Genomic DNA, 26019 nt, shown 5'->3' with positions numbered 1-26019 from the left:
AATACAAAATACAAGGATAGGAGGGTAGGTTGAATGAGGTTGAATTATCTAAGATTGGTCTTCACTGGCTGCCAACCTATAGAATTGATACAAGCTTATTTAATGATAGATTTCAGGCTTCCTGCAAGTGAGCATAGAACATCTCATAGAAATGTATAGAACCAGTGGAAGCTAATACAGAATTGATGCAGAAATCTCTACCACTCTTTTGGCATGTTCTTTGTGGCTAGTAGACTTTTCACAGATTAAAAAGCAACTGGGATATCATATAGGACTGTTAGTTCAGTCTTATCAGTTCTGTCCCTGCCAAATCAAGCCTCCTGTAGAGGCCTCTTGAGGGGAAGGTATGTAACATAACGTTATTTTGCATGAAATGCAGACAGGATATTTCTGTGAAGTTAAAGAATTTAAATTTCAATAGCCCTTTTTTAAAATTTATTTAAGGGAGGATAAAGGGATGTTTTAAATGAACTAAAAATCAGTAAAAGAATGCATTTTGCAGTTTTTAAGTAAGAATCTCAGTAATATGAAATCCAGGCATAATGTCTTGTGGATATCTGAATAAAATATTCTTAAAGATCTGGAGCTTTGAAACACACTCTTTTTCTTTCTGGCAGCTTTTTCCATACCTTTTCAAAATCCTCAGTTAAAAATATTGATATTTAATATTCTAGGTAAGCTAGTTATGAAGAGGTAAATCTGATCACCTGATTGTCTTTAAAAAAAAAATCAGTTACTCCTACTGAACTATTTATGTCAGTTTTGGGGGCGGGGGGGGAGCCTAGCCCACAGGAAGCGAGCCAAATTTTTGTTTGGCTAGCTTCATTTTAGAAGCTTCATTACTTTTACTAGACCTTGTGACTAGAGAAGTTCTTTATCTTCTTGCAGTGTTGTGGGAAAATATTTCCTATTAATTTGGCAGGAAAATTGAATAAGCAGCACATCATACTGAATCCTGATCTTTTGTCAAAACATAAGGAACAACTGGCTGATGGCAATTCTGATTACTTTAGAAAGTAATTATTGAAAGAAGGCATATAGATCTCAAACGATCCTTTTATCTTTTATAGCTACCCAAAAGGAATAATGATAAAATGACACATATTCTTTGTTGCGTTCTGGTTAATAAAAAAGGAAAAGAGCTAAAACGAAACATACTGTTCGGCAAGAGTAATGTTTTCATAACTTTGTCATAAGTGTGATGCCTTTTGAATCTATATGCTACAGAAGATCAGCATTTTTGGCAAATCCTCACAGCATTTTACCTCTTTCTAGAGAAGTCTGTAACCCTTCTGTCTCCATTTATACAGCCCTACCCACAAGAGGAAAGTGTTTTTAAAAAGTTTGACAGCTAATTTAATTGTGTGCCAATTTAAAAATACTAAAGCATAGTGAAAGAGGTTTTAGTTTCAGAACACTTGGCATGTCAAGAGTGATTCCTAACTATTTACTGATGAGGACAAAACTCTCTGAACACATATGTTCCCAGTCTCCTAATGCCAAGGAGTTGTGGTGGTTTCAATGTATATAAGCTGCAATAAACATGGAAAATTGTGCAGTCATGTAGCCAAGGAAATAATCATACTTCTGTGGTTTTCAACTACATATATCTCTGGTCATACTCAACCTTCCCAGATTTGGAGAATGGCTGGAGGAACTGCATGGATATAGGAGTGTGGGAGAAAGACCATGGATGAATGTGGTCATCTCTTCTTTTACATAGATTAACACAGGTTTTGGTTCTAAAATTATCTTTGTGTCCTGTGCTATAAGGTAGTAATGCTCTGCAATACCGAGCATCTTTTGCTCTGTATTTCCTGTATTTCCTATTCTGTACTTCTTTCCTGTCCTGTATTAGTCCTATTAAATGCAGATCAACATGAATTTCAGAATAAAATCAGAAGAAGTTTGATTTATACTTTTTATTCCCAGTGCAGTGTTTGATGCTACAAGATACTTCTTGGATCAATAATTTTACCATCTAGCCTACCTCTGAATTGGCCAATGACAAGTCATTGTTTTTATTTCAAGTTATACTGGTATTTGAAGATATTAGCTACATTAGTAAGACAAAGAGTAATGGTTTGAGACAATTCCTGTTATAGGCTGGTTTAATAAAATAAATTACACCAAAAACATGGCAAGGAATTCTGGTACCCCAGTAAATCGTTTTCAGTTTCATATGTAATGATGAGCCTGCATGCCCCCCAATGAGCTCCTCATAGAAGTTTTGTATGCATTCTTAGCTATTGTAACACTTGCTGATACTTAGTTTGCTCTGCCTCTCATTCTCTTTTATAGGCTGATGAATATATAAACAAGATAAATTGATTTATCTGATATTGCTGCAGAATTAATGTATTTTGTTCTAACTGTTCTCTGAAAAACTTAAGTGCAGTAAAGCACAGTGAAGTGATGTTCATTTTCCCAATCTTAGGGGATGGTAAATTATCTGAATTAAGAGGAATGCTGGTCATCATCTTCTGTCAGGACCTTCATTTGTACATTTAGCTTGCCATCCAGGAACTGTAATTTGGCTTTATTCTGTGTTTCACAACACTTTTCATCCATATTTTATAGAAGGTAATCAGTCATAACTTTATCACAGCTGTTGTTGTAAATGTAGAGAGTCCAGTAGATGGTCTTGCCTTATTTTTTCACATTAATTCTGCACAACCTAGGGAAGTGGTAGAGGGAAGAAGATTACCTTCTGCTTCCATTTTCTTCAGGGTACTGAAGGCCAAAGATGGTGATTAAATGTAGAGACAGTTGCCTAGTCCAAGTCCATTGTCACAGTGAAAAAGTTTAATCTCATGCTTAAATGGAATTTAATGTAATGCAGTGCATTTCACTTCTGCCACTGGGGTCCTTCAAGAGGAGTCAAGCTCCCTCTTCTTTACTCACTGCATCTGGTGTTTACAAACAATGATGAGATCCCCATGTACCCTCTCTTCTCCAGGCTGGACCATTGCAGCTCTCTCAGATTTTCCTCAAAGGGAACAGACTTCAGTTCCTTTAGCATGTACGTGGCCTTTCCCTAGGCTCTCTCCAGTAGCTCCTCATCTCTCCTGGGGAGGAGAGTTCAGAGCTGGGTACAGCACTCCAGGTATGGCCAGCAGAGCAGCTGGGATCCCTCCCTGTCCTGCTGGCAGCACTCCCAGTGCTCCCCCAGAGCCTCTTTGCCTTTTGGCCGCAGGGCACACCAACAGTGTCATTTGTATGTTCATATCCCCAGGACCTTCAGGCCCTTCCCTGCCAAGTGGAGCTGCATCCCACAGGAAGGCACTGCAGCAGGAGCTCTGCCAGCAGGGCTGAGGACCCATGTGGGACATGGGATAAGAGTTTGTGGGGCTGCCCCAGCAAAAGGGGATTGTGTGGAGCTCATGGAAATGTTCAAATACGGTGCTGGTGTATCTGGGGAGAGGACTGGAAGTGGGAGACTGGGATGGGTCCAGTAAGACTCAGAGGTAGAGAGGGGTAGGAAACCCATGACTTGGCCCTGGCACAGATATGCTTTGCTTGCACGCCAGTCTGCTTCTTGGGTGGCTCCCGAAGTTCTGGGATGCTTGGAGTTTAGAGCTTTGCTCTGCAGAAAACACCAAGCTAAGGGGTGCGGGTCAGCAGATGGTCCCCAGCACTACCAGGCTTTTGTGAAGCCTGAACCCAGCCCTCTCCTGCATTTCAGCTGTGGCAGTTGGGTTTGGGCCAGAGGAGTTGGGCTGCTACTGTATGGAAGGGTCAGAGGAAGGCTCAGAGGGCTGTCACAGGGAGATGACCAAATCCATTTGGGTGTGGAGGCACCAGAGGGAAAGGGTTGTCAGCGTAGCCGGCATCCGTGGACCTGGCTTTGCTTCAGGTCAGGCATTTCAGCTGATGGCCACAGAGTTTGGGCGGCGATGCTCTGGTGCTTGGAGAGAGATGGTTTTGGGAGTTCAAGTCAAAGAGGCTCTGTTGCAGCATTTATATAAAAAAATTTCTAACAGTGCCTTGTTAGTGTAGGAAAACAAAAGGGGAGAATGTTTTCCTACACAAACAAGGCACTATTAGAAAGCATTGCCTGAAGTGGCTTCCTTTGGTTTTGAGAGAATTATGCTCTGAAAAGCTTCTGTATCTTTGTTCAGCATCCAAAGCCAATGATTTTCCAGCACCAGCACCAGTGAAAGCTGGGGTTCTTCCAGCTGGAGAATGCCAGCCAGGAACTGAGATACATGCACCCACTTACCGCCTTCTCCTTAATGGGGAGGAGTATTGGGGGAAAAAAAAGGATAAACCTTTTTAGGTAAGATAAGAGATAAGAACACTTTAATAATTTAAAAAATAACAAAACTATTATGACTAATAATAATAGTAATGAAAAAGAGAGACAGAGATGAAATAACACCTCCACGAATTAGTGTATTCATGTGCAGTACACCCAGGGGCTGTGAGAGACGCGTGCTCCGGGAAGCCGCTGGATGGTCATTCCAAGTGCATGAGGGCCGGAAGCCGCGCCCCAGCATGCGCAAGAGGGTGGCAGGTCCAGCGGCAGAGCGGGTCGGGCGCTCCCCTGCAGCCTATCGGGCAGAGGTGTCAGAGGTTCTTGGAGCTCTCCCTCCGTCCCCTGGCGGCCGCCCCCTTCTCCTGGCAGCGGGATGGCGCTGGGGCCGCGGGCGCAGCTGGTAGCGCCAGTGCGGGGATAGGCCGGGCGCGCTCTGCCGGCAGCCGGGCGGGCCGAGCACGTACTCCTGGTAGTCGTCGTCCGCCCTGACGGTGTGCAGGATGCGGCCGAAGCGCTGCCTGCAGAGCGGGCAGGCGGCGCGCACGGCAGCCCACTGGCGGATGCAGGCGAAGCAGAAGGTGTGCAGGCAGGTGTCCACGTGCGCCGCGTTGTCCACGTCGCCCAGGCAGATGGGGCACAGCCCGGCTGCCGCTGCCTCCCGCTGCCCCCCGCTCGTGGCGGCCGGCGCGGCGGAGCCGCTCTCCTGCAGAGCCTCGGCGGCACCGCGCGCCATGGGCTGCCGAGAGACGGGCCGAGTGCCCGAGCTTCTCTGGCGCCGGGAACCGGGCAGCAGAGAAGGCCCAGAGCGTGGGCAGAGGGGAGACAGGGGCCTCCCGCAGCGTCTCCGTGTGGGGCAGAGAGGGGAGACAGGGGCCTCCCGCAGCGTCTCCGTGTGGGGCAGAGAGGGGAGACAGGGGCCTCCCGAAGGGTCTCCTTGCAGGAAAAGGAGACTTTCCTGGAAAGTGACCGAGCAGCCCCTCAGCTGCCTTCGACACCTGCCTCCCCCTCGGTACCCCCAGGCACACTGCCCCCCATTCCAGGAGAAATCTCCCTTCCACACTGCTCCCGCCCAGCCAGTGGGACTCAGCTGGCACAGGTACCTGCGGGATGCGGTCCGGCAAGGAGGAAGTGGCTGGGAGCCCTCAGCGGTGCTGTGGGGCACTGCCAGTGCAGGGCCTGGCTCCTGCTGAAGGACACACACTGGGCGAATACAGGAGCCTGTGGCACACGGCTGTTGCCTGGTGAGCACAACAAACAGCCCAGAGGGAAAAGACCCCGCTCCACGGTGTGTCAGACGTCTTTTGGTGGTCTTAAACCCCCGAGTTTGTCAGGTCCTGTGGTGAGTCTGGTGCCACTGGGTCTTTTACACGGTGAACCGATCCAGCTCTCTCAGCTTTCCCTCCTTGGTGAGACACCCCTGTTCTTCACCGGGTTTGTGGCCCTTCCCTGGTCTTCTCTCCTGTAGCTCCTCATCTCTCGTGGGCTGGAGAGCCCAGAGCAGGCACAGCACTCCAGGTGTGGCCTTACAGGGCAGGGGAGAGGGCAGGATCCCTCCGTGTCCCTCTGGCAGCTCTCCCAGTGAGCCTGGCAGGGAACTGGGGCGCTCACCACTGGCCCGTGCTCCTCCTGGGCCCTTCTGGTTGAGCCGCTGTTGGTTCATGGGGTTATTCCTCCCCCAGTGCAGTGTTTGGAATCTCCTTTTTTTAAACTGCATGAGGTTCCTGTTTGGCTCCTTTCTCCCGCCATTTAAATAAAATTGTTAGAAGAAAACAGTGGTTTTGAGAAACACAGCTGAAAAGGCAGTCATAAAAATGTGTAGATTAAAGGGTACAATAAAGGCGGAAGAACAATCTTTTCCTTCAAGGGAGACCAGAAGAAAGTAGAACAAGGATGTAGAACCTAATTTTCATTATTCTCAAAGGCAGAATGGTGAAGGAGTTGGTGTTCAGTCATATTTTCTGCAGGATAAAACATAGCAGTTGCACTAGTATGTCATTGCTCTCAAGTATATTTTATATAGGTAAGTGTAGCTATATGAATGTATATGTATTGAAAATGCAGTCTTTTGATGGGTGAAACTCTCTTCACTGAGAAAGTTGTGCATTTTGTGTTAAGAAGTACCACAATATGCTCATCTAAATGTAAATCCTATTTGAGACAAGGCATTTTTAACCTGCTGACCAACTGTTTATAAAGGTCGTGTCCTGTGTCATACAGAACTTTACATTAAAGCAGCAAATTTGCCTTAGCTCATTTAAAATTTAAACACTTATTTTGAAATAAAGATTTAATGTTAAAGATGATAGACTCCAGGTAGCATGCAACACAGTGGTAGCTTGGTGACAGTTAATAATAGTCAGGATGATTTAAAAACATTTTTATGAAGGCTTTATGATAGGAAGTCAGGATGAGTGATTACAAAAAAAAAAAAAAAAAAAGGATTTGACAAAAAAAGTGACAAAAAGGAGGGAAGGGAAAAGCCTGAATTGCCAGTATAATTTTTCCTTTTTCTTTCTTTGCTTGAGTGAAACGAAATTCTGTTTCTGTGAATGGTCTGTCATATTTTTTTATTAGAGTTTAAATTGAATGCAATCTCTGTTTACATTGAGCTTTTCTTATTGTCTATCATATTTGTTGGTTGGAAACTTATATTTTCTAGGAATGAGTTCAATTTTCCTTGACTATTGGCAGATGTTTCTCTAGGATCTTTAGTGACTATGATGTATTTGTTGATAACCCAGGGCTTGCTAAAAAAGACTTTGTTTCCCATCAGTGAGTCTGTTTTCTTGTTGGAGAGCTTTAGTCAACAGAAACATACTCCATTTCTTCCAGAAATGTCTAAGGGTAGTTTCAGTTATTTTGAATGCACATTTAAGTCAATGAATTCTTGTTTGGTTCAGTTACTCTTCTCTCTTTGTGGTAGGTGAAATACATAATACTTTGGTTTCACTTCTTTGATTCTTCTTTTTGCAAGTTATATATTTGAGTGGCTTTAACAGCTGAACCTGGTGTTCCAAGATAGTAGCCATTATAGTTTTGTTGTAAGTAGATTTCATTCCTAAAGGTTGTTACTGTTTTTTATGCTCAACTGGCCACTTCACTACCCTGATAGGAACATTTGAGGAATTTAGTTCATAGGACTGCAAGATGCCTTACAGCAAGAGCGTATCAGTGTCTTCACTGGAAAAATGGGGTTTACAAACAGGTTTTATTTATTAGAGGAAAAAATTGTAGAGAATTCTGCAGTTTCTGTGTTACTGACATTTTGTGCTACCTTCTCTTCCTTTCCTATCGTCTCAAGCCTCAACAGTGTTTGTTACAAAACCTCTCTTCCCAGAGTCTCAGAACTGCTTTAGCATAGCACTGTTCACAGCTGCATGGTTTCTGTCACTTAACACTGACAGAAACTCCTGCTTTTGAAGTTCCTCCAAAACTGATGCTTTTTCTTTGCGTTGTTCTGGGAAGGTTTGCCTCTTTTTTGCTTTTTTTGAGAGTTGGAGATACGTGATATTTTTTTGTTGGTGGTGGTGGTTTGGTTTTGGTTTCTTTTTTCTTTTGGTTTGTTTGGTTTTCATTTCATTTCATGTTGTGGTTTTTGTTTTTGTGCTGTCTTTTTGTGATTTTCTTATATGTGTGCTTTTTTTTGTTTATTTTGTTTTGTTTTTTTGTTGGTTTTGTTTTATTTAAATTTTGGGGTTTTTTTTAATATCACGATGCTTCTTTGCTTACTTATTTTAGATTTAAATAGGACATAATATTTGTTAGAACATTGTGTAGCTAATTTCATTCCTTTCTGTCTTTTGTTAAGGGGTAAGCTGCATAAATAGCTGCAAATTATTTAATATTTGTGTTGTTTTATTACCTTTTAAAATCCATGGTGGGACCCCCTAATTTCTTTTTCCCTAATATTTTTCTGCTGTTCTTTTCTTGCTTTTTAATTTGAATAGTAGGAGAGTCTTGGAAAAATATTTTAAGAATAGAAAAAAATGATTATGTTTTCCTTTTTTCAGTTTAGAAATCAGAATTTACATCGAAGCAGGAAATTGAAAATTTAATATATTCATTCCAGTGTCAGTTCTGACTATGGCTTGCCTTGTGACCATAATAAATAAGCCTTTCTTTGGTCTTGTTTCTTCTTCTGTGTTATGAGGAAGAAACAGAAGTATTTGCTAAGCATTCTGAAATTCCTGGAAGTAAGTTGCATAAAACTTATGCAAGTTGCATACTCATTTTTTCATCATTTATTTGAATGTATATAGGTTGTTCTAAATATTGTTCTGCTTTGCTGAGCAAAAGTACAAATGAGGTGCCTTAAACCTTGATGGAAGAGTCATTTTGGCAAAAAAAAAAAAAAATTCAGTAGATTGAGAATCTAGAATGAATCTGTTTCGTCTTAATTTTTTTAGCCTTATCGTCTGTGAATTTCAGTTATAAATAATGCCTACCCGTTGAAGCAATGAGATTATTGATGTATTAAGACTTGTTAATTCATCCTGCTGTTTGATTCAGCATTTAGAGAAGCTACAAGATATGCCTGAGTGACGAATTTTGGGCATCTCAGTCTTGAAAAAAATTAGCCATGCTTTTGCAAGAATTTATCACATGCTTTAGAGAAATTTAATGAATATGATGGAGTTTGACATGCTTCGCATGAGACTTGGCCAGAACTTTTCCTTCTGTTTGGAATTTCATTGCATTCTTCTTCTTCCCCCAGACAGAAGTCATTATGTATTGTGACCTACCATTGTTAATAATAATTTGCTGGTTTTAGCATCCATTAATACAATGAACTAGATGCTAAATGGTGAAACCTGAGAGAAAATGTAAAAGGAAATTTTAGAATATCTCAAAATACTTATTACAAATAGAGAAAAATATTAAGAAAAAATATTTTCTGAACTTCAAAAAGTAATTTATAACTTTATAAATATACGGACAAGTCACTAGTCCATTTTCTGTGCTGTCTTTAGGACACAGCAGTGAGGAGTATCCAACAGTTCTGAGGTTTATACAATAATAGTATTTAATATTCAGCATAATCAGTCCCTCAACTTCACCATCTGTAAATGCAACCATAGTTTTTAATCATGACAACTAGACTTGGAGCTCTCTAAAAATTTTAGTTGTGTGGAAAAAAGATTGAATATACTCATCTGGTTATATTGCCATGAATTGTCAGTTATTGTTAAACCCAGACCTAAATTTAAAAAAGACTTCTGAAAATTCTAACAGTAATTTGACTTGCTGTATCACACTAAATGGTGATGTCAGTTGTGAAACACATATTAATTGTGCCAGAAAATGGCCTTAAGTAATACAGTAGAGTAACAGTTTATTTTGACTGATTATTTGCTATCCAAAATAAAAGAAAATTTCCTATTCCTCAGCCCATTTACTCATACCAGATGTATATCTTCCCCTTTCATCTGCAATATGTCAAGTTCTAATTTGAGGTTTTCCCCAGGTGACATGTTTAGAATAGAATTTTAAAATTGATATCCTATTTATTTTCTTCTGATTCTTGAAAATAGAGAAGGAATGTTTCCTTACTAGGTATCTTGTTACATTAGCTTCTTAATGAAAATGTGTTACAGGTCTCCCTTTGCTGTAATTAGTGAGCTGAGAATAATGCAGTTTATCAGAAATGCTGTACTTGGGTCATTTGTGAATTCCTTTTTTATGGTTGATAATAGTAAACTTTCTGTTAGTAAATCCATGATAATGGCTGTAATGTTTGTATGAAAAAGGTAACTGACGTAGTATGTATGACCTAGTATATGTATTAAGTACTGCACAACAACAAGTTATTTTTTTATAATTATATATATACATTTAAATATATATGCAGACACATGTTATTGCATAGACTGTTTTCGTACTTTAGGAGCTGTTACAGAATTGGGCAATTTTGCTCTGTTGCAGATGGAGTTTAATTTCATTGAAATAAATTCTAATTTTGCATGTGCAGAATATGAACATTTTAAAACGCAGGAATTGGTAGGCAGATAAATATATGGGGTAGAAGCTGTTACTTTATGGATCTGAGAAAGTAAAGTCCAAAGGTAGTAAGGAAAGAATGGAGGGCTAAGAGAAGGATGGAGCAAGAGCAGTTGACACACAGCAGAGAGATAAAGGCTCCAGGGAGGGAGTCTTTTTGTATGGACATCAGGGATGGATGGAGAAGTGAATGTGAGTGAAACAGGAGAAAGATTCAAGCTAGAAATACAGGTTGAAATCAGAATAGGAAAAAAAAAGGTTAATAGTGACTTTAATAGTGACTCAGTCTTTCAAGGAGTAAGAGTCATGCCATTAAAGATACCACTGAAGGATAAAGAAGAAGAAGGGCTGTGAGGTGGAATATTTGAGAATATATGGGATCCTTTAGTTGTGTCTTGTAACACTGTTTCTGTTGTCCAGCTTTCAAAGGAGTGGGAGGAAAATGACCATATTTTTGTAATGCTAACAGATGCTGATGTAATCAATTCTACGTAATGCAAACTGATTCTTTTTGCAAGAACGTGTTGGTGGCATTATGTGTAAAAATAAAAGAAATTAGAAATAGGAATAAAGAAAAAAAGCCAGATATTTTGTAAGGCACTATTTAATATTGAACTCTTTGAAAAATATGGCAGACCATTTGCGTGTGCATATATTAATACAAATAATGAATTTAAGAGTAATTTTTTCTATTATATAAAAAGGACCTTAAAGAATGGTGTTTTGCATTTGTATTTTTGTTGTGTATGAAATGATATGTCAAAGAAAAGAGTGTACTGTCTTTGATTTACCAAAAAAGGAAAGCTTGCTTTCCCAATGCTTGTACAGATGACTAACTGCTACCAAAGGTTTCTACAACACTGTTTCCAAGTTGCCAGAAGGTTCGTGTGAAAATACATCGCAGCCTGATTCCATAGCAAAGGACAGTTACTGTTACCAGGATTTATTAAATCCTAATCTTTTAGCAAACAGTGCCTGTCAAGCACTTCTGCAGGCAGTCCACAGGAAGCAGTTCAGTCACAGCACCTATAAAATATTTTTTATCAAAATGCATTTTTTGCATTGTTTGGAAATTCATTGAAAGTGTTGAGATTGGGATATAGTGCATTGTGGATGCAGGTTGTGGAAACAGGACATAAGATGAAACACACAGGACAAAAGGAGCAGGACATGTTAGCAGATAACCAGTGCAGAGATAAGCAAGCAGTAACTCAGGTCAAGGAAAGGCAGGGATATCCATATATCCCTGTGGTGTTAGTGGTTAAGCAAGAAGAGCAGGATGTTACCATACAAGGAATGTTTAAGGTCATTGGATGGTTGTAGTGGTAACAGGTCCTATATAAACGCCATGTTGGGCCCAATAAATTGGCTTCTGATTATCAATCAGTCATTCCTGCCTCTTGAATCCCAGCAAATGGTGTCCCTGTTTGGACATGCTTAATTGAAAGTATTGCAAGAGTGGGATATAGTGCATGAAATAATTGATTGAGTACAATTGAAGCTGTGTAAAAAGAATCTAAATTATTTAAAGTGTTTGTCTCCAATAAATACATCATTGCTGCTGTACTCTGAAGAAAGCTTTAGTCATTAAAAGAAGTAAGAAAGGAGTATCACTGAAAAAAACCTTGATTTGATAATTTCGGGTCATACTTACGTAATTGTTTCTGGTACAAAGGTTGTGACATTTATCAATGTTATTTATTTATCATCAGCTGCCTTTTACATGGGAGGTAGCCCAATTACTTAGATTTCACATTAACTTTAAAAAATATACCAAGTTTAAAACAAAAAACAAAAAAATAAAAACTACTACTGAATACTTTAGTAGACAGGGAAATGTCTGTTTTGTGTTTTTCCCAGGAGTTTTCTTCAACAGAATCACATTTAGTTTTGTTTTAGAGAGGATCTTGGAGTCACTTTTTCAAGTTAGGAGCAGGAAGTAACATAACTGCCAGCCACAAGCCAGTCAAATAAGAAATTAATTAAATTTGTAAAAACCATCACCACCACCACCACCCCCACCACCACCAAGAAGAAGGAAAGATCCTCCAGATCATTTATCAAAACAACAGCTTTTGTGTTTGTGATATTTTGGGTTTTTTTCCTTGAATCATTCAAGGAAATATGAGTAGAAATAATTTTCAGAATGCATCTACTTATGTCATCTGATATGATAATTCCAAGTATTTCTACCCTTCAGTGCCTAGAAGCCTGTCTTCTGTTTTTTGGGGCAGTGATACTGTTGAGCATGATGTTATTCTGTTACTTTTCACTCAAAAGTATACTTCAGAAGTTTGAAAACTTAAAAAAAAATCTACTGTATTTCTAACGCCGGTCTGTATTTGTTAATTCTTCTGCAGTAGTTCTATTGAAATAAAATGGAAACTGATGAAAGATTACTGAAAGACAGAAATTGTGTCCCATTTAGATGTGATTTTGTGTCCCATTTAGATGTGATTTAAGTCTTCAAATACCTTATTATCATTCCAGCATAGAATACATTTTATTTATAGATATATTTTCTTTCTTAATGCTTTAATGCTTACTTAAGTAATTATTTTCTGTGAAGGCACTGGAAGTCTTGGTGTTTAACAGCAAAATTTTGGCTTTAACCAAATTTCTTATTGGTTTGTTGCAACAGGGCTCAAATGTAAAAAGATTCTGTGCTTTGAAGGGAGAGAAAATCCACTATTGCTTGTCTTTATTTTACAAATTTCAATTTTAAAAGTTAAAAATATTACTGTGGATTTCTATGCTCTTTTCCAGTATATAGAAGTGTCTTCATTGCTTTTTTTTTAACTGCTCATTGTGTCCAATCAAGGACTTTCTGAATGGAACATACTATTTCAAATATGTTTGAGTTTTTTACAGAGTGCGTGTATAAGTGTGTATATGCATGTTGTTTGAAAAGAGAGCATTCAGATGGCATTTTGGATAAAAACTATAATTAAAGGCAGCTGCATAAAATTACAAGTTCAGTCTTGAATTTTTTTCCCTTCTTTCCATTTCATCCTCCATTAGATGGCAGTGTTGTGAATATGCAGCATATCAATGCTGACATATTGAAAGGAAAGCAAGCATTTTTAATGCATCTCAGATGCTTTTTCATTATATATCTTGTGAATTTCAAGAGGAAGAAGGGAGCTAGAAATGATAGATGGAAATAGTCGATAAAGAAATCTGCATTTAGTGTGCAGAAACCTAGCTAGTAGGAAAGTAGCATTCAGTCCTTTGTGTGTTTCTGCTTGTTTAAAAAACGTAATAAAACTAGCTGTAGTAAACCATTGAGCCAGGCCATTAATATACCATTTTTCTATACACCTCTTCTTACCTGAAAAAAAATAGTGTCTCAGTTTTGTGCTTAAAGAGAGTTATTTAGCAAAGTTCTTTCAAAGTTTTTTTCATGTAAGACTATGTTTTAGCCAATCAGTTTGATTTCAGTTTGAAAAAAACTTGCTAAGGTTTTTGTGGCAAGGCTTTGGTAGTGTCGAGTTGCTTTAGCAGTGGCTGATAACCACCATCTGTTGATCAGGAGCAGCCCACACACTGGAAAGAGCCAAATCCAAACTGACTCCAAAATGAACTTGCTGCTGCCCAAAGCTGAGCATGTCAGCAGCTCTGGTGGCATTCACGTGATAGCAAATTTAGTAAGAATAAAAATCACTTTGCAGCAGCTGTGAGAAAAAAGAGTGAGAAAAATGTGAAGGAAATATTCCTGCAGATACCAGTCAGGAATGAAGTAAAGCCTGAAAAATGGGTGTGAAGGAAGTTGGTTTTAGTTTTGTTCTTGTTTCTCACTGTCATAACCTCTTATTAATTGACATTAATATATTTTCCTCAAGAGAAGTCAAAGATAGTAGTTGGTCAGTGATCTGCCCATCCTTACTTAGACCCATGACATTTTCCATCTTATTTTCTCCCCCTGTCCTGCTGAGGAGTGGAAATGGAAGAGCAAGTTAGTGGACACTTGGCAGTCAGCCAGGACTAACCCACTAGTTAATCCAGTAGTTTGTGTGCTATAGATATATTGATTTACTTAATGTAGTTGCCTACTGTCAAGTATTTTTGGGTACTGGATACAATGACTTTAATCTGAAAATTGACTCAGCATTACAGTATTTCAAGTGGAGGCTCCTTTGCATTTTCTTGACCATTAAGATTCTATTCAAATAGGACAAAAATACTCTATGCAGATGCATAAGAAAAACAATGCAAAAATTCTTTGTGGGACTAAAGTCAGGGATTGGATTAAAGTTGATGAGGAAAGTATTACAGGTGATTCTAGAGTCTGCACTAGATTCTAGAGTCTCCACTGGATTGGATTGCATTGATATAGCACAGCCTTTTAGACCTCAGACATAATACTCCTCTCTCTTACTTTTTTTCTACTCTTTGTAGAAAAAAATGGGCAAAACTGCAACTTGATGTGGTACTTGTATGAATTTATGTTTTGAAGAGTTAAGTGCTGGGGCTATAAATGCCTGTAAAGACCTTTGGGTCAACAGGATACTATGTGAGTTACTTTTAAAAGTTAAATTCTGGTGTCACTCAAGATATGTGCAATCTCTGGATTCGAGGTAGCAAGGTTTGCTTAAAATTATCAAAACCAGCTAATAGGGCAGAAAGAACGCTATGGTTTCTTTTTGTTCTTAACCCATAGCAGTTAATGAAACAGTGGAGTATCCTTAAGTATTTTTGGGAATCCTGGTGTGACACATCTGTTCAGATACTGCTTTCTTTTGAATAATCCTCTCCTCTTGAAAATTGAGGAAAAGTGAAAAAGGAAAATGGCGATTAAAATAGAATTGGTTTGTACATGTGGGATTTTTGTTCTGGGCTTTTTAACTGCAAACTGTGGCATATTCCAGTATGTCACTTACAAATACCTCTCTTGTCTTGCAGTGCACTTGTAGGAGAGACATGGTGTCAATATCCATGGATGTCTTTGTGAGGAAGTTTCAACCAGAGAGATACCAGCTGTGGAAACAGGGCAAGGATTTATATACCATTGATCATACAAAACCAACTCCTGAATCAACACCTGAAGTGAAGATCTGGCTACAGAGAAGAAGGCAAATACAGAACTTTCCCAAGAGGTATTTATGCTTCTTTGCCATCTATTTAATTGTCTTTATATGATGCCAGTGTCCTTTCTGTTTCATTTTGGCCACTTCCTCTGATGTTGTCTTAGTTTTGGCCACAAGAGATTGTATTTTCTCATAGTAGCAGTGAGGGGGTGGGGCTTGGAGCTGCGTTGTGCCTACATTGTTCTCTACCATACACATCACTGATGGGGGACAGAAGTAAGGGATTCTCACTTCTGAGAAGGAAGGGGGTCTGGTGTGTACCCAGCTTCCCCCACCACTGGAGGGGCTGGAGGGAGAGGAATGGCTGCATGGATTTTAACTTTCAGCTGGGCTTAAACTATGTCTCATGTTTTCTTTTAATTCATTTCCTTCAGAAGACAAAAATGTTTTTTCTGCTTCCTGTAAAATTTAACTTATAAGTTAAATGTGAAAATTTACCTAAAAAGGTACCTAAAAAAGGTTCCTTTTTTAGGTAATTTTTCACATTTAACTTATAAGTGTACCTAAAAAAGGTAGTCATTATGGAGAACATCAAAATGCATTCAAGTGTATAAGGGTTATTCCAGAGTAATTTTCAAGGTATGGATGGTTACCATTGTTTCTAGATATCACAGCAACAAAAAACAAGGGAGAATATTCCTAAGAGCTGAAAAGGAGATTAAACAGGAAAAACTTATCATAAAGCTGTGATAGAATCCCACCAGCTGTTTCAAGCCTCTGAGTAACAGCCCTGACTGCCATTTTACTCTAAGGAGGTAACACTGCCTATTTGTCACACTCTTACAGTGCTGCAGCCAAAATCTGTCTTTGTCTACCACAGGTCAGTGGCAGATCATAATAAAGGCTAAATCTCTGTTGGTGGTGCCAACATCACCAGAAATTTAGGAGAATAAAAGAAATTTAGAAAAATAAGGAAATTTAGGAGAATAAAGTCTCTCAGCTTGTCACTGAAGCTATAAAACCTTTGACCTTTTAAAGCAGTTTTGTATCTATTTTATTGGGATGCATTATGGTTTTGTTTTCATTGCACTTTTTTTGTATGATTGTGCTTTCCTGTCTTACTTAACAGGATCTTTATGGATTTTCTTCTTCATTAGCTAAAAAAGATCTGCTTAATTTCTAGCCAAAGGTGGCAGTTTTATTGGTATTATGCTATTTTAGTGCAGCTTTTTGAGTTGGAGATAATAGTGATTTATTAAAGATCTTCCTTCTCCAAAGAACTTTACAGTGCAGTGGCTTTTTAAACTTGGTCTTACACCAAACTTCCTCATTTTCTTTGTAAGTTAATGTATGTCTTGACGAAAAGATAGGAAAGTCAGCCTGTAAAGTAAAGGACCAAATGGCACTGTAGTGGAGTTATTTTCAGTAACATTGTTACTGAAAATATAATACTGAGTTTGTTCTGGGTAAGGGTAGTTTGTGAGGTGGAATCACTTCGGCTAGTGAAGCCGCTGAACGGCCAGTTTGTTAGTATGTGTATAATACTGACCTGGACTTGCAGAGAGAATAATTCTGTTGTTTAACTAGGTGAATGCCATTTTTCCCTGTAGTAGGTTTCCCTGCATCTATTGTACAGCATAAATGCAGATTGCCATGCGGACCAGCAGTGATTCATTTGGTAGTACCGTTATGGATAGATGGTTCTGAGTAAAAACAAAGACTTTCTAGTAATTGCATTGAAAGTTTTATCACAGGAACACATGGGCTGATTTATGCACCTTGCTAAGCTAATAAACACAATTCCTGTGCTGTTTAACTCTTGAGTCAGCTTTTTTTCAGGCATGGTAACAGCGTGCATTGCAGAGGAGGATAAAATGTTTATTCAGCCTTTGTTTCTAGTGTAATGTGTTGGTTAAAATTATCATTTTTATTATGTAATACAAGTTACAGCAAAGTGAAAAAAAAATGCCATCTATGGGATCTTCATGAATATAGTGACAGGGAGAGCTTATCTCTGACATTTACAGCTGAAATCCATTGCTGCTATATGACATTTAATGACTGCATGTAAATAGTAATAATACTTTCTGTTATTTACAGTGTGAACTGATGGTTCTCTCATACTTTGGCAAATTTTTTGGAACTTTTTATTTTATAAAAAATGTGTTGAAAGATACACCTTTGTAGACACAGAATAAAATGTATGGGGCAGCAAAATGTTTTTCTGTAGATATGTAGAATCTAAGATGCAAGACTTTTGTAAAACTTGCTTAAAACTTTGTAAAATTCACCTGCGAGAGCAGTGCTTTTGTCTCTAATGTGTTGTGAGCTTTGAAACCTGCTGTATGATGACATTGAAAACTCTTCTTGTGTCACATGGTTGAATTTGGAACTGGACTATTTCCTATTACATTTATTCAGAGTGTATAAATTATGAGCCTATTTCTAATGAGTTTGCCATTTCTCCTGCCTTAAGCGTTCCCTTTGTACATCTGAGGGTGCAAAAACTTGCGCTCAGTCTTTAATTTCAACTTCATTTTCTAACACAGAATAATTATAGATCTTGCTTGATATTGTAGCCCTTCAGAATATTTGGTGATCATAATTTTTACCTTTTACAGATGCTTGTTGATTTTGTTAAAACTCATTTAAAAACTTCTGAACAGGTCAGCTTTTATGAGGATATTCAGACTAGTCCTTTATTAGCACTAGGGTTTGGAAATATCACCGCATTTTACTGCTACTGAAAGAGTTTTGTCTTTATTATTCTTTTAAGGATAGTTATTTTTTGGGCTCAAAAGAATGATTTATTAAAAAGCCAGTTTGTGTGCTAGTTAAATAATAATTACTTAAAGATGGTTTTACTTTTAGAATTTAACAACTTTGCCATGGAAAAGATTAGAAGGTCAAATCCAATCAATTGTTAATCTATCACTTAAGAAATTGTAGCACTATCTCAACACAAAAAGGTGAAAAATTGTCAGTTTTTTACCACTTTAAACAGGTGAAAGGGACATATATTGGTAGATGTTTTATCTTATCCAAGACAGACTTTCTACTCTGACAGCAATATCTCCTATAACAGCTTCCAGCACACCAGATCTCGATCTAAAAAGCTTAAAACTCCAGAGGACAAGAGAGTATCTGCTATGGTAGCTGATGCAAAAATCATAGTGACTGAAGCAGCTGCTGATGGCTTCAAGGTCAATGAAGAACCAGAAAAAAAAGTGAGAGGGGTAAACACAGGATTGCCTTCTGGGGAAGAAGAAAACAGTAGTAGAATGCATCTGGATCAGCATTTATTGGATCATGCCAGTGTTTCAGGTGAGATAAGCACTGATTATGTTTCACGTGTAAGTTGTAGGCTGTTTATACTCTAATGTGACAAATCAGTAGATGTTAAACTAAAGTATTATCCTACAGTAGCATACTAAAATATTTACACAGAGAGTTATTTGTGCCAAGCTTATTGATATTTGGTGAGAAAGAGAAAATACCAAAGTTAATATTCTTAATTGAGAGTGATACCACCAGAACTCTTTTAAATGTATTTTAAAGATCAAAAAGAGTGAGGTTTTATAAATTATATTTCTTCCGTGGACTCATATATGTTAAATCAAAATGGTTTTGATATGGAAATTTTAAGAATATCTTAACACTATTCGAACAGGACAGAACATATATCCTTGTGAGTATGCTACATGTATTTGCATGATGAACCTACAAATTTGAAGTGTTCTATACCTGTGCACAACAGTGTTGTATTTTGTGCCTCCAGATTCCTTTTAATGTCCTCGGGAGCTGTCTGACAGCTATAAGGTCTTGTCAAAACAAAGATTTTTTTTTTTCCTCCACAACCATTTTTATTGTAGTATACTTGGTCTCTTCCGAACTTAATCTATTCTATTTCACATTCCATTGTAATTCTGATATAGTTCCTCATTCCTGTTCATAAGGCAAACTGGACTTTTAATTTCAATTTTAGAAGTTCCTATTTTGTTTTATATTACTACTGAAAATTCACTTTCAAATTGCATATAGACAGTGTTTTAATTATTGTGAATATTAATAGTTATGTCAGTTCTTCCTTGGAGGTAATAATCACCTTGATTGATTCACATAAAGATACCAAGATATTGCAATATGGAAGTTTAGAAATTTCTCTACACAAATTATCTGGTGCTCTATCAAAGCATTTCCAGGTCAGGTCTGTTCTAGGTTTTTTTTTTGGTTGTTGTTTTTTTTTGGTGGGGGGGAAGGGGGGTGGGGAGGCTTGGTTTTTGCTTGGTTTTTTTTAAAGGTGGTATTGCTTTACACCTTCCCATAACTTTTAATAGACGTTTGAAATGTTCATGGCTACAGAGAAAATAGTATTTAGTTAGCACCCATTCTGTGTTTATGGGCAAGGGAAGGAAAAGCAGTGAAGAATGGAGCTCTGCCCTCTCTCCTTTGTTCTCATAAAGTGTGGTGCCTGGACCTTTGTAGGAAAATGGACATTTTTAGATATGATAGAAGCAGTACTCGTGTTGAAGAAGATAGTTTGCTCTGCATTGTCTTAACTAGTATGTCCATTGTTGTTGGTTGAAGCAGTACTGTTTGTGCCCAGAGATTACATGTTACTATTGTCTTTGTGTTACTAAGTTTTATATTCATTTGACTTGAAAAGGAAATTTTTCAGAAAAAACAAGTTCAAATAACCTTTATGAAGAAAGAATAGCAAGGGATTTAGCAGAAACTGTTTTCTTTAATATCATGGGTCTGCTGCTGAATGAGAATTCAGTGCAGTGTATGCTAGAGTTCTTCAGGAATGTTTTTTGAATGACCTCTCTAGCCCGTTGTTCTGTCTTTCCAATGCAAGCATCAGCAGAAGAAGAATTTTTATAAAGTAAAATCCACTTGATTTCACTCTTCAATATTACTTGAATATACAATTATGCTATTTTTTTAAAAATAGAATTATGCTAATTGTTTTTCATTTTTAGACTGATGCTGTTATCTGAAAAATATTCTTGGTATCTATTTGAATTATATCTTTGTAATTATATACTATTAATCTTTGGTTATTTTCATTTTTAAACAGGCATAATAGGTATAAAATGCAGGGCAGAAGGTTCAATATACCAGCCTTTTATATTTTTTTCATTGACTCAAAGTGCACATAGACAACCTGAGTAAAGACTAAGGAAGCTATGTGGATATTGATTATTTTAATTAAATGAAGACCTGCTACAATTCAAATGCAAAATACTGTTTAAATGATCAAAACTATATTTCATACTCTAAACTGAAACCACTTACATTTAATTTATTCTTTGATAAAACCTTTGCTACACTTTAGTATATACTCTTCCACCAAATGGTTTTCTGTATGATTTCTAAATGAGGAACTGTGCTTTGAATTTGAATAATTTAGATTGCTGTGAAATTCAATATAGTAATGTAAAGTGGCATTTATTAACAAATCATATTCTTCATTTATAGGAAGCGTCCCTTCTGACTCAATTTTGAACCCTGTTCCTGTACTTGAGAAATCAAAAATGGAGGATGAGGACAGGATAGATTCCAGTCATTCTTCCTTTATTCTTGAAGATTCTGTGGCTAGCAAGACTGCTTCTGATAGATGTAGAAAAGAAGACAGTTTTAAATCTCAGAATCAATATGCTTCATCCATACCATACCATAAAACAGAGGGACAAACTTCTGAAGCAGAAAATCTGGATAGAGAGGAAAGTGTCTCGACAGAGGATGGTATCAGCAACCTACTAAGTTCTGGAAGTAGTTTGGAACATGGAGAAATGCCCATTGTAAAAAAGGGTGAAGAAGACAGAATGGAAATATCTTGTGTATGTGAAACAAATTACATCATAATAGTAATATATTCTTGATTTAATGAAATATGAATGAGTGTTTTTCTAATGAGACCTGCTATCCATATTAAAGTATTTAAGAATATGCATGATTTTAATCAGATGATAATTTGAACGTGTTTTGAAGTGTTTAGTCAAGAGTGGCAATTTTGATCCAAAAGCAGACTGTTTTTGGAGTTTGCTTATTGACATATTTTTCCCTGTTATATTAGATGTCTAGTAATTTCACTTTATATTTGTGAATCTGAAGTGTCAGCAACTATTCTTAAAGCTATTCCCATATTCACTGCCTGCCAATATGACCAGGGCTATGAGCTTCACCTTATTCTTGGATTTTGGAAATGAATTGAAACATGTAAAGGAAACACCTGAAGGAAATAATTCCACTATTAAAAGGAATATATTTTCAATTTTTAAACAATGGGTTTTAGTAATGTTTTCTCTTTGGGCCACCTACGAACATGGCCTTTTTTCCATGCTTGCTATTCAGCTATGATGCCTGGTCAGCTTTGACTTCAGGATGCAAAGTGAAAAATTAGGCTGTGGTGGTTGTCAAGTAGCTTTCTGAGTGGTGTGCTGAATCTCGAATTGGAGGAGAGAAAGCAGGAAGTCCACTGCCAAGTTGCAAGACTTCATGGGGAATATATTTTAGAAGCTAAACTAAAAATCATGCTGACTCTTCCACATATGTGAACTGTAAAGATTTTTTTCAATGTTGTAGGTTTTGATCATCTTGGATCCAGTCTTTCCACCATAATAAGAAGCAGTACAAACATCTCAGTGTTTAATTAACATGTATTAGAGATTATATCTCTTCCTGTGCCTTTCAGCTGCATTACATTTATATACTACATTTCAGATTTTCTGTAGTATTACTGCATGTTCTTTCTTTCTCTTTTAAATGAAGAAATGTACTGTACAAATGCAATTTAAAAAGCCTGGCAGTTCCCTTTTTACGTAATTACTAACTGTTCTAGACCATAAACCTCTCCTGTGCTTTGACGACATCTTCTGCCCTTTGTTTATCATGGTAAATATAATGTTGTTTTATAATTTACTTCAAGGGGTATGTGTGTAATCTGCTAGGTTGGATTCAGGGTCTTGAGGCACAGAATGCTGTGGTTCATAAAAATTGTGTGAAATTCAGTCCTTCCCACACTTATGCCAATGTCCCTGCCCTTCCTCTGGTCCTGAACCTCCAGACACCATTAGATTGGGATTCCTCCAGTAGCACTTTGACTTTGAAGTGTTGGCCTTAATTCTTGAAGCTTGAATAACTTTAAACTTAATGGACATAAGAGTATTTGAGGGAGGAAATAATTTCTTCATATACTAGATCAATATGTTAATAATATATCAGGACTCTTGATTTCTTATCTCAACTCCAGATTTTATTTTTTTAAAATTTTTTCATTCTTGAAGAATTTTGGAATCTTTCACAAGCTAAGCCAGTGGGTTTGTGCTTCATTTTTCTAGCCACAGTTAGTGGCTGTATTGTACTACAGGTAAATTATACCTTAAATGATTTGTGTATGACAAGGATTGCAGTTCTTAAATTAAAATATATATTCTTAATTTGAGGCAAGTGTTGTATTGGTGCACTAAAGGTCCTTCAAGTGTGCTGTGGTAGTATATACAGACTTTATATCTGTGCTTTTTTACAGAAGAATATGTATGTTTTTCATAATTAATTGTGCATAATTGCATACTAAATTAGTTGCATCTTTTCCTTTCAGTCAGAGGAAGTTGAAACAAAGAAAATATCTAAGAGTTGGCGTCATCCGCTACATAAACCCCCAGCTAGATCTCCAATGACTTTGGTTAAACAGCAAGCAACTAGTGATGAAGGTGAGTAGACTATTGAATACATTTTTCTGATGATAATTTTATGGTCTTATGAGACCCTATATATAGGCATTTGGAGAGTCACTGCCTTGTGCAGACAGGCTACAAAATCTAAGAAATGTTCCCAACACAGTGGTTTCCTTCTCTGAAGTAAATATGAAAAGTAAATCTGCTTTACCCAGCAATCATGTATACAGCCACCCAAAGCTGATGAATAAAGCTACTTTATTTTATCAGGTGTGACTTGTGGAGATTCTAGAAACGTGCATCAAAAGAATAGATCAAAATGGAAAACAAACACATTCCTTTTTCATATCACTGTACCATTTTAGTTCTGTAAACCACAAAATTTTCAGGTGCTGTTTTCCAGAATCTCCTCAGTTAGCAGAACTGTAGTTTAGTTCCCACACTCCCTTAGATAATTTGATAATGTGGAGCTGATGCCATGTCTGTGACTATGGGTCTGATTCCAACATCGCTGCATACTTCAGTGTTTACCTGTAATTTTTACCTGATTTTTTCCCTCTCAAATACATTTCATTAAGAGTAGCTGTTTCTTACAGCTGCAGATAAATTTTCTTGACATGAGAGACAGCATGCCTGTTAATTGATTCTTGTTGTAACTAAGCAGTATTATACTTTCAGTTGGCAAGTTAGGCATTGTTGAGCTGACTGCTGTAGGTTCAATTGACCTCTCATCAATACATCTCCCTCCTTGTTCCAACTCTGAAGTAATTGATTTGTGTCTTCTGCCTCACTAGTTTTAGAAAGCTGTACTTTCTCTTTCATTTTTTATCTGAGCTGCAGCTTTGCCAGGCATGATACTTCAATTAGCTGTTAAGTATCTTTCTGAAAATTACAGACAGCTTAGACCCATGATCTTTATCATATATGTTTGAATACTTTGAGGGCTAGACAGAGCATATTTCAGAAAATGTTATGGTAATTTACAGGATGATATTAATATTAAGTTTTATGTAGTAAAGTAATTAAAGATTTAATATGTGGTAGGTTGCAGTAAAAGTGCTCTTTTAAAATTAGAGATTAAATTCCTTTTGCCTGCTGATGCTTTTTCAGCATTATAGTTGAAACATATTGTGGATTTCCTATTGACATGGATTGTATATGATATAATCTGGCTAGATGATAATATGATGACAGTTTTGAATCAAGGATTTTTCTAATACCAAGACATTCTCCATCTCATCCAGCAGTTTGCCAACTTCCTCGTGTATTAATGTTTTGTGAAAGTAGCAACATCCTGACAAGAAATCATATACCTTAAAGTCTTTCCTCTTTCTTTGATGATTCTCCTTCCAATAGAGAATAGGGAAGGAGTGTATTTTGTTAGGAAGGTAAGAGCTGTCTTAGAGTCAATAGCCATTAAACCTGCTTGCTAATTGAAGGAAGTAATTAAGAGTTTTATTGGACATAGCAAGTTTTGGTATTTCCTAGCTGGAATTATTATTATTTTCATGCATCTGTCTCTCGTTGTAATGTAATTATTGGCTGACTTTTGTAAGAACACCAAAAGAGAAGTGGTAGCATTTGGGTGAGCAGGAGGTTTACATCCAAGGCAGAGATTGAACAAGTGACGAAGGAGACTGGCAAACTGTAGCCCCATTAAGTTGCCCGACACACGATGGCATGAGGGCTAGATGATTTTCTGATTTTTTTCAAGATTGTTAGTGTCAGATACTAGGGAAGTAATCGGTATCAATGTGCTTATGATTACATTTGTCTTTATGAAGGTGCTTCATCCATATACTGCATAGTAGTTAGTAGAAATGTAATTCAGCATTCATACTTAGTTCTTGTTCTCTGTGGTTTTGGGCAAAAATGATGCTGGCTGAGACTATGATAGTATAGTCTCTTTGTACAGTAATTTCTGGTTGTGTCACAAGGGGGATTTATGTGTTGTACACTAGTTTGTATTTTAATTTATCTGGGTCCAGTAAAATAATAACTGCAAACAAAATAAAGGAATAAGATATGGGCTAGTGTTGTTGTGAAAAGAAATTGAGGCTTTTTACTTAATCTGTAACTCGTATCACTTTCCACAGGTTGGAAAGTGTTCTGATGGTCTGTAGCCATTTCTAATACAGATAAGATATATTCAGATTAATATATTTGAAGCCTTTGAGATGCTAGGGTTCTATTTAGAAGTTTCTGTGATTAGAGGTGATCAGTGGATGTTAATAACATGTAGGCAGCATTCTTTGACACTGTCAGCCATTTCAGAATTGTAATTTTGCAAATAGAATATTATCGTGTTGAATGGCATGCTTAAATCTTAGCAGGAACTTTCTGAAATCACTTTTAATACTGAGTTCTTTGGCAGAAATGAATTTTTTTTACAGGATCACTTGGACATTTAAATTTTGTGCTTTCTTTTTATCACTGTATATTCTTACATATGCTGTGTATTCCTTAATGAAAAATAATTAGGTTAATTGATTATTTGTTGTCTATTGGAGTTATTTTTTTCACTCTCCCTGAAGCCTTTCCTTATGTATGTCTGAATTCTTGTGGAATTAATGCTTAAAAGATTGAGCACTGAGAAATACTAGGGGCTGGGTAATCAATCCTAGAAATTGTAGCTCAAGTTGCCAGTTCAAGAAAGTGCAGCAGTACAGTGTGGGTTTTATGTCCCACTCAACATACTAACAATTTTTATGTAATGAACCTTGTTCTTATACCAAGTGCTGTATGTTAACTTGTGGTAATAATATTCTCTTGTGTTTAATACAGTTGTATTTCTGCTCACTTAAGCAATAAAAAAGCAAATTCAGCAGAAGGAGCAGGCATACTAACTTTGCATGCACATTGATTGGTCCCAGAGATTTCTTTCCAGCGCTATTTGGTCACACAACGTTAGAAACTGTCTTTAGATTCAAGTTGACTAAAATTTCCCATCGCGCTAAATGATATAATTACAGTGTATAGACTGAATTCAGTATGGGCCTCTTTTTTAATGTTTTTTAGCATTTTAAGTATGATTCAGAATTTCATAGTAATTTTACTT

General features: G+C 37.3%; 1 protein-coding gene across 5 annotated transcripts in view; it reads left to right on the top strand.

Annotated features, from left to right (window-relative positions):
• KDM4C (lysine demethylase 4C) overlaps positions 1 to 26019 on the top strand; it is a 247259-nt gene that overhangs the window by 109366 nt on the left and 111874 nt on the right. For all 5 annotated transcript variants that reach the window (XM_059873485.1, XM_059873486.1, XM_059873487.1 and 2 more), the window contains 4 exons: positions 15158 to 15351; positions 18368 to 18606; positions 20764 to 21125; positions 22886 to 22997. In XM_059873485.1, coding sequence (XP_059729468.1) covers positions 15158 to 15351; positions 18368 to 18606; positions 20764 to 21125; positions 22886 to 22997 — 907 coding nt within the window. The remainder of the gene's footprint in view (positions 1 to 15157; positions 15352 to 18367; positions 18607 to 20763; positions 21126 to 22885; positions 22998 to 26019) is intronic.

The sequence above is a fragment of the Haemorhous mexicanus genome, chromosome Z (genome assembly GCF_027477595.1).
Source record: "Haemorhous mexicanus isolate bHaeMex1 chromosome Z, bHaeMex1.pri, whole genome shotgun sequence".
NCBI lineage: Eukaryota > Metazoa > Chordata > Aves > Passeriformes > Fringillidae > Haemorhous > Haemorhous mexicanus.
The sequence above is the reverse complement of the archived record's forward strand: the minus strand, read 5'-3'. Positions and strand labels throughout refer to the sequence as shown.